This window comes from Antechinus flavipes, chromosome 3 (assembly GCF_016432865.1).
Source record: "Antechinus flavipes isolate AdamAnt ecotype Samford, QLD, Australia chromosome 3, AdamAnt_v2, whole genome shotgun sequence".
Classification (NCBI taxonomy): Eukaryota; Metazoa; Chordata; class Mammalia; order Dasyuromorphia; family Dasyuridae; genus Antechinus; species Antechinus flavipes.
Window position 1 is genome coordinate 65342663 of NC_067400.1, and position 12297 is coordinate 65354959.

At 40.9% G+C, this 12297-nt stretch overlaps 1 protein-coding gene and 1 long non-coding RNA gene across 2 annotated transcripts in view; one reads left to right on the forward strand and one right to left on the reverse strand.

Annotated features, from left to right (window-relative positions):
• TNS1 (tensin 1) overlaps positions 1 to 12297 on the forward strand; it is a 251936-nt gene that overhangs the window by 219982 nt on the left and 19657 nt on the right. The window contains 1 exon segment of the mRNA XM_051983571.1: positions 7080 to 7278. Within this exon segment, the coding sequence (XP_051839531.1) occupies positions 7080 to 7278 (199 nt within the window).
• On the reverse strand, positions 3029 to 7131 carry LOC127553118 (uncharacterized). Its single transcript, XR_007951663.1, has 3 exons — positions 7044 to 7131; positions 4222 to 4499; positions 3029 to 3467 (listed from the first exon to the last, which is right to left on the reverse strand). It is a non-coding gene; the product is annotated as an uncharacterized LOC127553118 (long non-coding RNA).

The window sequence follows — 12297 nt, forward strand, 5'->3', positions numbered from 1 at the left end:
CAGACTAAGGCCAGAATCAAAAATCTCCTGACATTCATTCCTGAACTTTTCCTAATGCCCAATGACCAGCCCCCACATACACCTAATTCAAAGGTGGAGTCAACAGGCCATAAGACTGGGATATGGTCAGAATATGGGAAATATCTAATAAATTAAATAAAAATTCATTAGAACATAGATAATGTTAACATGTGGTTTCCTGAGTCAGTGCTTACTGAGATCCTTATATTTAGTGACTCTCATGTCTAATGTCATGAGCTTGACGTTTCCCTTTCTCTGGGTACCATTTTCTAGAATTTCAGGGTAGAGAATGATCTGGTTTTTCTGTTGTGCATAATGCCTTTTACAGAGTAGATATTCAATAAATGTTGAATGAATGAATGAAAGAAGAAGGGAAGAAAGAAATAAGGGAGACAACATGTTTTGCTGGAAAGAGCTTTGGCTCTGAGATTGGGGGTCAAATCCTGCCTCCGATGGGTGACTTTGGCAAATCTGAGTCTCAGTTTCCTCATCTCTAAAATAAAAGGGTTAGACTCATAGCTCTGATATCCTTTCCAGCTCTAGATTTATGATCTTCTGAATAGAGTGAACATAGCATCCTATAAAGAATACTAGTGATCTGAAACCAGGTGATGATATTAGTACTGACTTTGCTTCTTACTAACCCTGGAAACTTAGATAAGATACTTTATCACGTTTCAGTTTTTATCATGTATAAAATGGGAGGATTGAATCAAGATGAGCTCTAAGGCCTCTTCTAGCTTAAACATTGTAGGAATTCTACGAATGAATGAATTTGCCTATAGGAAAACACAGGGACAAGGACCTGTATTCTGTATTTCCACATTTGAGGTCCAGATTGTCAGCTTCTTGTAGGTAAGGATTGTTTCTTGCCTCTTTTTATAACCTTAATGTACCTGATTCATAGTTAATGCTTAATAAATGTTTTTTTTTTAATAGCTTTTTATTTACAAGTTATATGCATGGGTAATTATACAGCATTGACAATTGCCAAACCTTTTGTTCCAATTTTTCCTTCCCCCCACCCCCTCCCCAGGATGGCAGGATGACCAATACATGTTAAATATATTAAAGTTTAATAAATGTTTATTGACTGATTGTCAAACTACTGAAGAATTTCATGCTTTCCATCCTAGGACAAAAATAAGGATATTAATTTCAAAGATTGTGAGAAAAGTTTAATGGAACTAGAATTATTCAGCTAGGAGAAAATGGTGGTGATATGATAGTTGTAGTAGTGAGGGTAATAGGGTTGGGGGATCTTATTTTCTACTGAGAACAGAGCACAAAGGATAGACTTTGTATATTCAGGAATATGATTAGACATGAGGAAGAATTTCCTTAGAGGAGAGTATAGCAGAGTCAGAAGATTGGAGGTCTTTAAAAATGGATTAGATTCTTAACTGTTTGGGATGATTTAAGTTAGGAGACAGGGCAGTTTCATTTGATGTTTCAAGGGCACCTTCTGTCCTCCATTCATGAAGTTGTTTGCAAACCCTTGAGAATTTTTTGCTGATGAGACCTTTCATTTTATAAGGATAGAAATTCGAGAATTTGTGCTTTCAGTATCTGGGAGCCTGGTTTCTTTTGCATCTCCCATATCTGGGTCTACATTCTTGATCAGCCAATAAAGTGGTGAGCGACTTTGGGCAGATGAGAATTGGTGTCTGTGATCCCTTCCAGCTGTAACACTTTGTTTTCTCTCTTGCCTTCTAAAACCCACTTCTCTCTGGGTGTGGACTCTCTTTGCTGGGCAGAGTTTCTTCTCTGAGATGGAAAAGATACTTTAAATTGCTAACCAAGAACCGACTGGTACCTAGAGCTGAAGAAGGGGAGGGCAGGTATCACTAATGATCCTTTGATAGAGTCACCAATTTCAATCCAGGATTTATCAGCCAGGCTGGGCTCTGAGGAGCCAGATCTGACATTTGGGTTTTGTCCATTTTCTTGGAATGTGGAGAATGAAGAACCCAACCCTATATACAAGTTTCCCTTTCTAAACTTGCCTCACCCCCAACATCACACACTCCAGCCGGCCTCTTGGGGCTGCTCCCAAAAGGAATTTAAAAGTGGAAAATAACATTTGTAAGGAGTCACAGAATTTAGAGCTGGAATGAAACTTTGAGATCATCTAGCCTAGCCCTTTATTTTATAGAGAAGGAAGTTTGGGCTTATAGGAGAAAAACAATATGCCCCAAATTATATTTTTAATAAATAGCAGATTTGGGTTGAAAACTGCTGACTGAATCCAAGACTGTCCACTACATCTTTATATAAGGATGTCTGAGGAAAGCTATAGAATCAACCCTGAAAAGTTTCAAATGATTATGGTCCTATAGGCAGAAGACAGGCAAGATGATTTGCATGGCTTATCTTTTCCTCATCCTTCTCTCTGATTATGGTTTGAGGTCATGGATCTTAGAGATAGAAGTCATCTTAACTGACTCTCTAGGTCACCACCTTCATTTTATGGATGAAGAGACTGAAGTCCACAGAGGTTAAATTGTTTTGGCCAAAATCACATAGGGCGTCAGTAGCAGAATTGGAATTTGAATCTAAGTCTTTTGACTACAAATCTCAGGCTTATTCTATTCCTTAAGTTAAGCCCATTCTGTCCTTGTAACTACAGATAGAACCTCCTTGCCTTCCTACACGTAAGCATTGTGCCTAGGATCTCTGCAATGATAAAATGAGAAGATATTTGTAAAGGGCTTAGCACAGTGCTTGGCGCATAGTGCTAATTAAACAACTGTTCCCTTCCTCCCTACCTTCTGTTGACTTTCTGGGACCTTGTCTTTTGACTATAGCAATAATAATACTTTTCACTTGTTTGCCATTTCCTATTTTATAAAGAATTTTCATGAATGTTTCATAAGAAACACTGTGGGGGAGGAGAAATGACCCATTTGAAGAAGGGAAGGGTTGACATTATCCCCATTTTACAGGTAAGAATAGTATCAGAGAGTTGAAAAATTTCCTAATGACCCCCCCTTCTAAGACACACACAAATGTATTAAGCTTTTATTATGTACCAAGCCCCATGGTAAGGGCTGGAGAAATGGATAGCAAAATGGATAGCTCTTTCTCAGAGAGCTTGCATTCTGATACAGAGAGACAAAACACATAGAGGGCTGACAGGGCAGATGATGAGGTTCAGTGGTCCTTAAGGTACATCAAAATGGCAAATGAAAATGTGGAGGAGACTGGAATCCAGACCTCACTGACCTTTCCACTTTGTGGTCAGGAAGGAGAGGTGTAGGATCAGGGATCGAGGCACAGAGAGGGAACAACCTGAGCACGCTGCAGCATGGAGGGGGCTGGGTGAATTATGTTATCTGATGTCTCAGAACACGGGGAAATGCCTTCCTGAGTTGGGTTGGCCCTCTCAATCACTTCAGCCTGTTGTCTCTTCAGAGCTGATTCAAATATTTGATTGTAGAGTGGAACTTGAAACAGAAAAGAAGAAAGAGGGTGAATAATGGGAATCAGAGGACAAAACTGTGAAAATTATTGATGTTAGGGCCAGAAGGCTGCTAATGTCAAGATGGATTCAAAGTTTGGCCAAAGTGAATTTGGCGAGTTGAATGCTCACCAACAGAAAAGGAATTTCTGGCTCATAAAGTGGAAAGTAGAGTGGGTAAAAATTCTCATTCAGTTATAAGCTTCTTAAGGGTAAAGTTTTTAGCCTTTTTTTTTTTTTTTAAATCTCCAGTACTTAGCCCAATATCTGGCAATTAGTAGGTACTTAATGAATATTGGAGTATTTTCTCAGTAAGATGACCTAGAGAATACAAAGGTAAACTACTCCAGTATCTTTGCCAAGAAAAGCTCAAATGGGGTCATGAAGAGTTGGACATGATCGAAATGACTTAGCAATGAAACAAATGTTGATGGACTGTAGGGAAAGACAGGGGGGCCATGAAAGCAACGGGAATGTGGAAGGAGAGGGGGAAAAAGGATGGGAAGTTGGGGAGCTGGAGAAGAGGGAAGGAGAGAATGCAGAGAGAAGGGAGTGGTACAGATAAGTGGGGGGAGAAGAAAGGTGAGCTAGAAAAGGAGGAGGAGAAGGGAGGGCACTCTCAGGGTGGGGCTGGACTCTCCTGGTGGAGGCAAACACAACTCTGCAGTCCTGGCTCTGGCCTGCTCAGGGCAGTTGGAGGTTGCTCTGCCTTAACTTTGGCCTTTGTTCTGAAGCCCTACCTGGAAGGGTCTCTCCGGTTCCTCCTCAGGGGTAAGAGGGTCTTTCTCTCGTTCAGGCTCCGGTCCCCTTTGTAGATTCTCAGGACTGTTTGTGGATGGGGAACTGGGATCCATGTGGGTATTGGGGGGTGGAGGGATTGGGGTAGAAAAGGCTCTCATGTACGGCACTAATCTTGATGTCTTAGAATCACGGGGAGGGACCTTCCGCACGTCCTGCACTGCAGACTTTAGGGCTGGGCCTGTGGTCTGGGCCAGGTTGTCTGGCTGCCTGATTTCTCCTGTGCAGAGGAAGGATAAAGAAGAGGGATTCGTTTCATTCCCTTCAGAGAGAGGTGTTTGGAGAGCATTTGGCAGGCAGGAAAACTCATATAACATTCTAGTTGTGTTGGTAAAAAAAAAAGAGCACAGAATTTGAAATCAAAGGGCTTGGGTTCCAATCTCAGTCTTGGCACTTAACTGCTAATAAGACTGCAAATCATTTATCTTTTTTGGGTTCTCGTTTCCTTATTTGTTAAATGAAGTGGTTGGATTAGATGGCCTCTATTTTTCTTCTGGCTTTAAAAAATGGAATCCCATGATCTTTTCTCTTTACTGTGTTGGATTAATTCCAACAAACTAGATTGTGTCTAATATGTGATTAATACAAAAACTGATAAAAGACTGACCTCCTTTCACCATCTTTTGACTTGGCTTCTTGTGGAAATAGGTTTTCCTGATTTTGGTTTCTGGAAGATTGTTGGGCAGAGAGATGACTGTATCTCCTCCCTTTAAAGATCTCTAGGAAGGGTCTAGATTCCACACTTTCCCTTTGGAGTCATGGTACACTGTAGGCGGTCTGTTCTTGTTTGGTTGATTTTCAATGGTGGGGGACTCTTTGTGACCCCATTTGGGGTTTTCTTGGCAAAGATAGTGGAGTGCTTTGCCATTTTGTTCTCTAACTCACTTTACAGATGAGGAAACAGAGGCCAGTAGAGTGAAGTCTCTGCTGCCGGATTTGAACTCAGGGAGATGAGTCTTCCTGACTCCAGGCCTGGTACTCTTTCCATTGGGCCGCCCAAGTGACCTCTGGAAGGTCTACATCCCATAGGTTCCCTTTGGAGCCAGAGGACACTGCGATTGACCAAAGGAAAAATTGTTCATAGTGATACACACGGCTCCTGGAGGGCAAGGGACTTGTCTTCTTCCTTACTTCCATCTCCATGGTCTGACTGGTACATTATAGACACTCAACACCTGCTTCTTGTTTAATTAGATGTCTAGAACTATTTAAATCCTGTATTTCCATCTAGAATTTATCACCATATTGGGAATATAGAACGAGCCACAGAGGCTGCAAGGGATAAGAAGTAGGAGCTAGAGGAAAAGGGCTGTGGTGAACGTTTGTCCTTATTTCTAACTTGGATGGTGACAAGGGCACGTTGAGAACTTTAGAAGGATGACCAAGGCTATCCTTTGTGGCTTCACGTGGAGCCATTCTTGCAGGATATCAAGGAGTCTGCCTGCCTGGGATCTGTGGGATACTTCTCCTTCTGGGCCCCTTGCTCCCATCATAGTGGTACCAAGAACTCATCTACCACCTACCCAGACTATTGCAATAACTTCCTAAGAGGTCTTTCCAGCTCCACCTTTTCCCTTTCCAAGTTATTCTCTCTCCCATTGCTAGTCTGAGCCTCCTTATTCATAGACTCAGCACTGCTCTGCTCAAAAATCTTCCACGGCACCATATTGCCTCATGAGTAATGGATCATTTAAAACCTGTATAATCTGGAGTTACCTTCCCTTCCTATCTGACATTCTGTATTATTACTCCACTCTCCATACTCTTGCTCTTTAGTAAATGGATTGGCTTCTCTCCCTTGAATACTTCCTGTACTTTCCCTAGTCACAACTCTCACATCTCTTCTTCCCTTTTACATGTTAAATTCCTCCTCAGCCTTTAAAATCTCTCCAATCTGTAACAAACTTTCCTCATCCTGGAGCTCATGCCACAATTGCACCTCTCTGATGTGTTAATTTTTTCTTAGTCTAAATATTTGTTAAATAGATATAAATAAATATCAAATATATTTTATTTATATTATATTATATATATTATGTACACAATTATGCAATATATCATAATAATAATGTAATATATAAAATATATTAAATAGATGTAAATATAAATAGATTTATTAAATAGAAGGCAAAGCAAGAATAATTATGACATTGTATCTCTAAACATTTCTTACAGATGCATGCAGTACCTTTGGGAAAGAAAAGACACAAATTTTAATATAGTAGTGAGGGTATATGTGTAGGGGAATCTCTGTGTCCAAGGGCCACCCACCACTCTGGAAGCCCAGGCCGTGGTCTTTCTTTTCCTCATGAACAATCCATAGGAAGTTTGTTAATGCATTTGGTGTATATTATTGCATATAGCTAAATATATACTTGCTATGTCCCTCTACTGGACTATAAGATCCAGAAGCCTGGGATTGAGTTTTATCTACATTTTATATTTTCCTCAGTGTCCTACCCATAGTAAGCACTTAATTAGTCATTAAATCGAATTTCTTGAAGCCAGCCAGTTCAGTAGAAATCTGCTAAATGGGAAGAGTCTGCTAGTGCTGGGGAGCTTCCTAGATTTCATAAATTCATTGGATATTGGGCAAATAGGTGACCCGAGGTTTAATCTGTGTAAGGTTTGTTCAATTTGGGTTTTTGTAAAGATCTATTGCAAATCCTGCCTTCCTATTTGCTTATATTGACCGGAAATATAGAGGAGGTAAACTAGGCTAGACACTTTTAACTCTAGAGCTTTGTCTAATTTTTTCTGTTACCTGCTCAGTTTAATGGTATTCCTTTACATTTTGCAGAACCTAGGAGTTATGTCGAGTCTGTGGCTCGAACAGCTGTGGCTGGACCCCGAACCCAGGATGCCGAGCCCAAGAGCCCAACTGTCCTAACTACCCAGACTTACGGTTCCGAGACACCGCTGAGGAATGGAACTCTGGGCAACTCCTTTGCCCCACCCAGTCCCATCTCAACCAGCAGTCCCCTCCTTGGCACCGACAGGTATGGGGCCAGCTGGGGTGAAGGACTGCAGTGGAATGGGTTGGGGCATAGAGATTAGATGGGAGTGTTTTTAATACTTGGTAGATCATTGTGAGAGCCCGGTGGTGGGGACCAGATAGTCTGTACTGTTCACTCATGCCTGATTCACTGTACCTTCTACATCGATTAATAGATAAGCATTTATTAAACACCTCTTATGGGCCTGAGTTATACCAGACATATATATGTATATGTATAATGTATATGTGAAACCATTATTTTTTTTAATTTTTATTTTTTAAAATATTTTATTTTATTTTATAATAACTTTATATGGACAGAATCCATGCCAGGGTAATTTTTTTTTACAATATTATCCCTTGCACTCGCTTCTGTTCCAATTTTTCCCCTCCCTCCCTCCACCCCCTCCCCTAGATGGCAAGCAGTCCTATATATGTTAGATATGTTGCAGTATATCCTAGATACAATATATGTTTGCAGACCAAACAGTACTTTCGTTGCACAGGGAGAATTGGATTCAGAAGGTAAAAAACAACTCAGAAAGAAAAACAAAAATGCAAATAGTTCACATTCATATATGTGAAACCATTAAATGACCATATAAGACCATATATATGATGCTATATAGATGAGGTATATTGTTCCTTGTCTGAAGCCTATTTTCCCTTCAGGACTCAGATGGAGCAAAGGCAGCTGGGTGTAGTGGGAAAGCTACTGGATCTGGAGTCAGATTGTTAGAAAGGAAGTGGGGGAGAAGGCATTCCCACATGGGCAATAGATTGAGTAAGGTTAAGAATGCATCAAGTATGAGTGTGGTGGGGATTGGAGTGCCAGATATGCTAAGCTTGGGAAGGAAGATTGGGGACACACTGTGGAGTTCCTTTTCTGCTAGTGTCTGAGAAGTCTGTACAAGATTAATTCCTGGCTGGGATCCTCTATAAATGAATAATTCTTTCACTGAATCACTAATGCACACCTTTCCCACTCTATTTCTCAAATCTCTAGGGCTCCCTTATGAATCTGGGTCTTCAGCCACCTTCTCTGTGTTTTCCTTTGGCCAAAGGGAAATTCCTTGGGTGGGGATAGGGGGGCAGGGATCACTCCAGAGCATGGGAGTTGCAGCACTTCCTTCCTGAAGAGTGTCTTCCAGGCCAGACCAACCCAGCCCCTCCTAGCTCTCTGGCTCTCTCTCCCTTTTGGTAGCTTCTTCTCAGATGGGTAGGGCTAGAGGAAAGACAGAGTCAGTAAGAACAGACTTCCTTGGGCCCCATCCAAGATGATCAGATGCAATTAGTCTGGGGATTCGAGGAATTCTGGAAGCACGAGCTGAGCAGACCTTTCAGAGATTACAGAATCACGGAACCTTAGAGTGGATAGAGACCTTTAAGGTCATCTAATTCAAATTATATTCAGCTCTACCACAGTCTTGGCAAATGTTCGTCCTTCCTTTGAAGACTTTCAGTGGCAGGTTTCTGCTTCCTTCCCTATTGAGGCAAGCACAGGCCTTTTGGACAGCTCTCCTTGTTAGATGAGGTTACATAATAGGCTCCTTATAGAATGTAAACTCCTTGAAGGTAGGGATGATTCCAATCTTTTTTATATTACCAGTACATCAAACTTAATACTAGTTGATTGACCCAATAAGTAGTTATTCCTTATTTTAAAGTGAAATCTGCCTCTTGGAAACTTCTCCCTCCTTAGTCTCTCCTGCTATTGCTCCTGACTCTGACTTATATACTCCCCCCCCCCAAAAAAAAGTGTAATCCATCTCCTTCAGGCAGCAGTTCCCTGTCCTCTTCAAAGCCCAACTCAAGTCCCATTTCTTTCTGAAAGTCTTCTCCACTGCCCATGAATCCATATTTCCCCCTCTGAACTTGCAGCCTTGATCGACTATATTCTCCACTCTATCTCCACTCTATCCTGTAAACTCTGTAGATCTCCCATATATAATTACTAACTAGATCAGGAGCTCCTTGAGGGAAAAGTTTGGGTTCCATCTATGTCTGCCTCAGACCACCAGCTTCTTCAGGGCAGATCTTGGGTCTGTTCTTTTCCATTGTGCAGCCTGGTCCCTCCTATCTTCATCAAAGCATCCTAGAGGAAGAGGGATGTTTCCCACTGTATTAAAGTCCTCCAGGAACTGGTTTAATGGTTTTCTTTAATTAGCTGGCTAATTACCCTTGATCAGGAAGTTCTTCATTGAAGCTCACCTAAGTTCTTCCTATTCCGGTGAAATGAAGAACTTGTCACTTAGGGACCAAAAGAAGGCCCTCTTGACTGTCAGGACCCTACTTAGCCTTATCTCCTTCTGATTAATGGATTTCAGTTATTTTTTCTCACTTTCTTAAGACCTAGCTTCAGTGTTGAGGCCATTAAGTTCTTTCATCCTGTTTTTCCCCTCCCAAGAAAGTATCTCCATTCTAGGTCTACTCTTCATATTCTACTGCTCTTAGAACAGTAGTATCCTGAACCAGAACTTGGAAACTAAAATTATATAAAGTGATAGAAAATAGCATTAGATTTAGAGTCAGGAACTACCGATTGGCCATGTGACTTTAGGCGAATATATTTCATCTATAAAGGAAACTTTATAGATGAACTGGATAGATGATGTCTGAGGTCATTTCTAGCTCCAACATCTTACGATTCTGAGTTTGACCAGTCAGGTTACTCTGGGCTAATTAGAATAAACCATTCAGAGCTCTCTTCTTTTCCCGACTCACTTGCTCTTGCCTTGATGAAATATCTCAACCTGGCGGAGAATCCTTGGCTTCTGGCATAGACCAGCTTGACCTCGGGATGAAGCTGAAAGCCATGTGTAATGAATAAAGTCATCCCCTGGGGAATCCACCCGGCCAAATATTGCCTGTGGTGGGAGCCAGAGATGAGAGCCTCTCCTGGCTTGAAATTGTATGTCCTGCAACTTCATGTCTATGGCATGTCTCTCTTATGTAATGACTTCTCCTCCCATAGGTAGCTCCCCAAACTTTCCTCAACCATCCATGGTGCACACCCCATGTATAGCCCATTTCTACAAGTTTTAATACCCCAATGGTTGTTGCTTTTAAAAAAAACTTCCCAATTTTAGGTGATTTAAATGATCTGAATGGAAGGGGAGGGTCCTGTTATTTAAAGATAATCAGTAATAATTTAGGAGAAGAATCTTCTTTGGAAGATAGATTACCAAAATCCTAATTTAAGTATATAGCCAGGATTCTGAGCTAAGTTAAAGCAAGTTTCATTAACTACTAAATCCAAGGGTCTAGGGAGAAGTTCGGTGAAAAATCTCTAATACTGGCACAAAAAGGGAAGTCAGCACAGAAAGAAAAAGAGTTGGGGTGGATAAAGTTTGCAAAGCACTTTCCATAAAAGTTCATCTACATTGATTCTTACAGCAACCCATTTTACAGATCAGCAAATTGAAATTCAGAGAAAATGAAAGCATTGGAAAAACCAAGAATCAAGGGTCATTTCAACTCTAAATTCCTTGAAACTCTAATTCTGTGATGTTCAGTGAAATAATAAGTATTGGTCTGACTTCTAGTCCTGGAACCACAATCAAATAACTAACTTCCATTGTTCCTGGAAAGGGTATAGCCAGTCTTTCCCCCTGGGTTCCAGTTACCATCCCTATAATCTGGATTCTGTATTTTCTCTTCTATTTGAATATAAGCTCCTCAAAGATCAGGATTCGTTTAATATTTTTATTTGTGTCTCTAGTGCTTAGCTTACAACAAGTACTTGATATATGATTTTTTGTTCATTCATTCAAATTCATTCATTCATTCACTCATGACAGATTCTGATTCCTAAGTTTGGATAGAGTGGAATATAACCATATGATCATCTCAATAAATGCAGAAAAAGCATTTGATAAAATACAATATCCATTCCTATTAAAAACACTTGAGAGTATAGGAATAAATGGACTTTTCCTTAAAATAATCAGCAGCATCTATTTAAAACCATTAATAAACATCATATGTAATGGGAAAAAACTGCAACCATTCCCAGTAAGATCAGGAGTGAAACAAGGTTGCCCACTATCACCGTTACTATTCAATATTGTATTAGAAATGCTACCTTTGGCAATAAGAGTTGAGAAAGAGATTAAAGGAATTAGAGTAGGCAATGAGGAAACCAAATTATCACTCTTTGCTGATGATATGATGGTATACTTAGAGAACCCCAGAGATTTTACTAAAGTGGAATATATCAGAACTCATGTACCTCTTTCCTGGGGGATGGGGGGTGACCATAGTCGTGTTCCAGCTTCTCCAGAGGTAAATGATGTTGATGACATAGTTATGGCATGTTAGACTGAGATAGCTTTCTTTGACATAGATTCTTTTTGTTGACTTTAGCACAATAACCGTGCATTCTCCTCACTCTACTTTGGACCGTTATCGACTCATCTCTTCTTCCACTCCATAACAACAGGCTCTTTTTCCTTATTGACTGAAACACAAAATCATGACGCTTGGTTCTGCACCTCATCTGCAGTGAGAAGTTCCCATCAGTTACTAAATATGCGGCCTTGGGCTGATTTTCATCCCTCTGTGGCCCAGATTTCTTCTAGGAAATAAGAGGCTCAGACTAGATGATTCCCAAGGTCCTTCCCAGTGCTAGCGGGTCATGCTCGTGTTCTCAGCTTTATCAGTGGGAGGATCTGGAACAGGGGTCCTCAAATCTTTTAAATAGGAGGCCAGTTCACTGTCCCTCAGACTGTTGGAGGGCCGGACTATAGTAAAAACAAAAACTTTGTTTTGTGGGCCTTTAAATAAAGAAACTTCATAGCCCTGGGTGAGGGGGATAAACGTCCTCAGCTGCTGCATCTGGCCCATGGGCCATAGTTTGAGGACCCCTGCTTTAGAACATGATTATGGGGTTTCCAAGGGGAAAGGGGTGCAGGGTTTCCACCCAATTCATGACATTCTGAGTCAGGACCAGTTTCACTTAGTGTGGAAGCTACTTCTCAACCTTCACCAATAGGCAGCAGCTGGGGCTAGAACTGAGTGT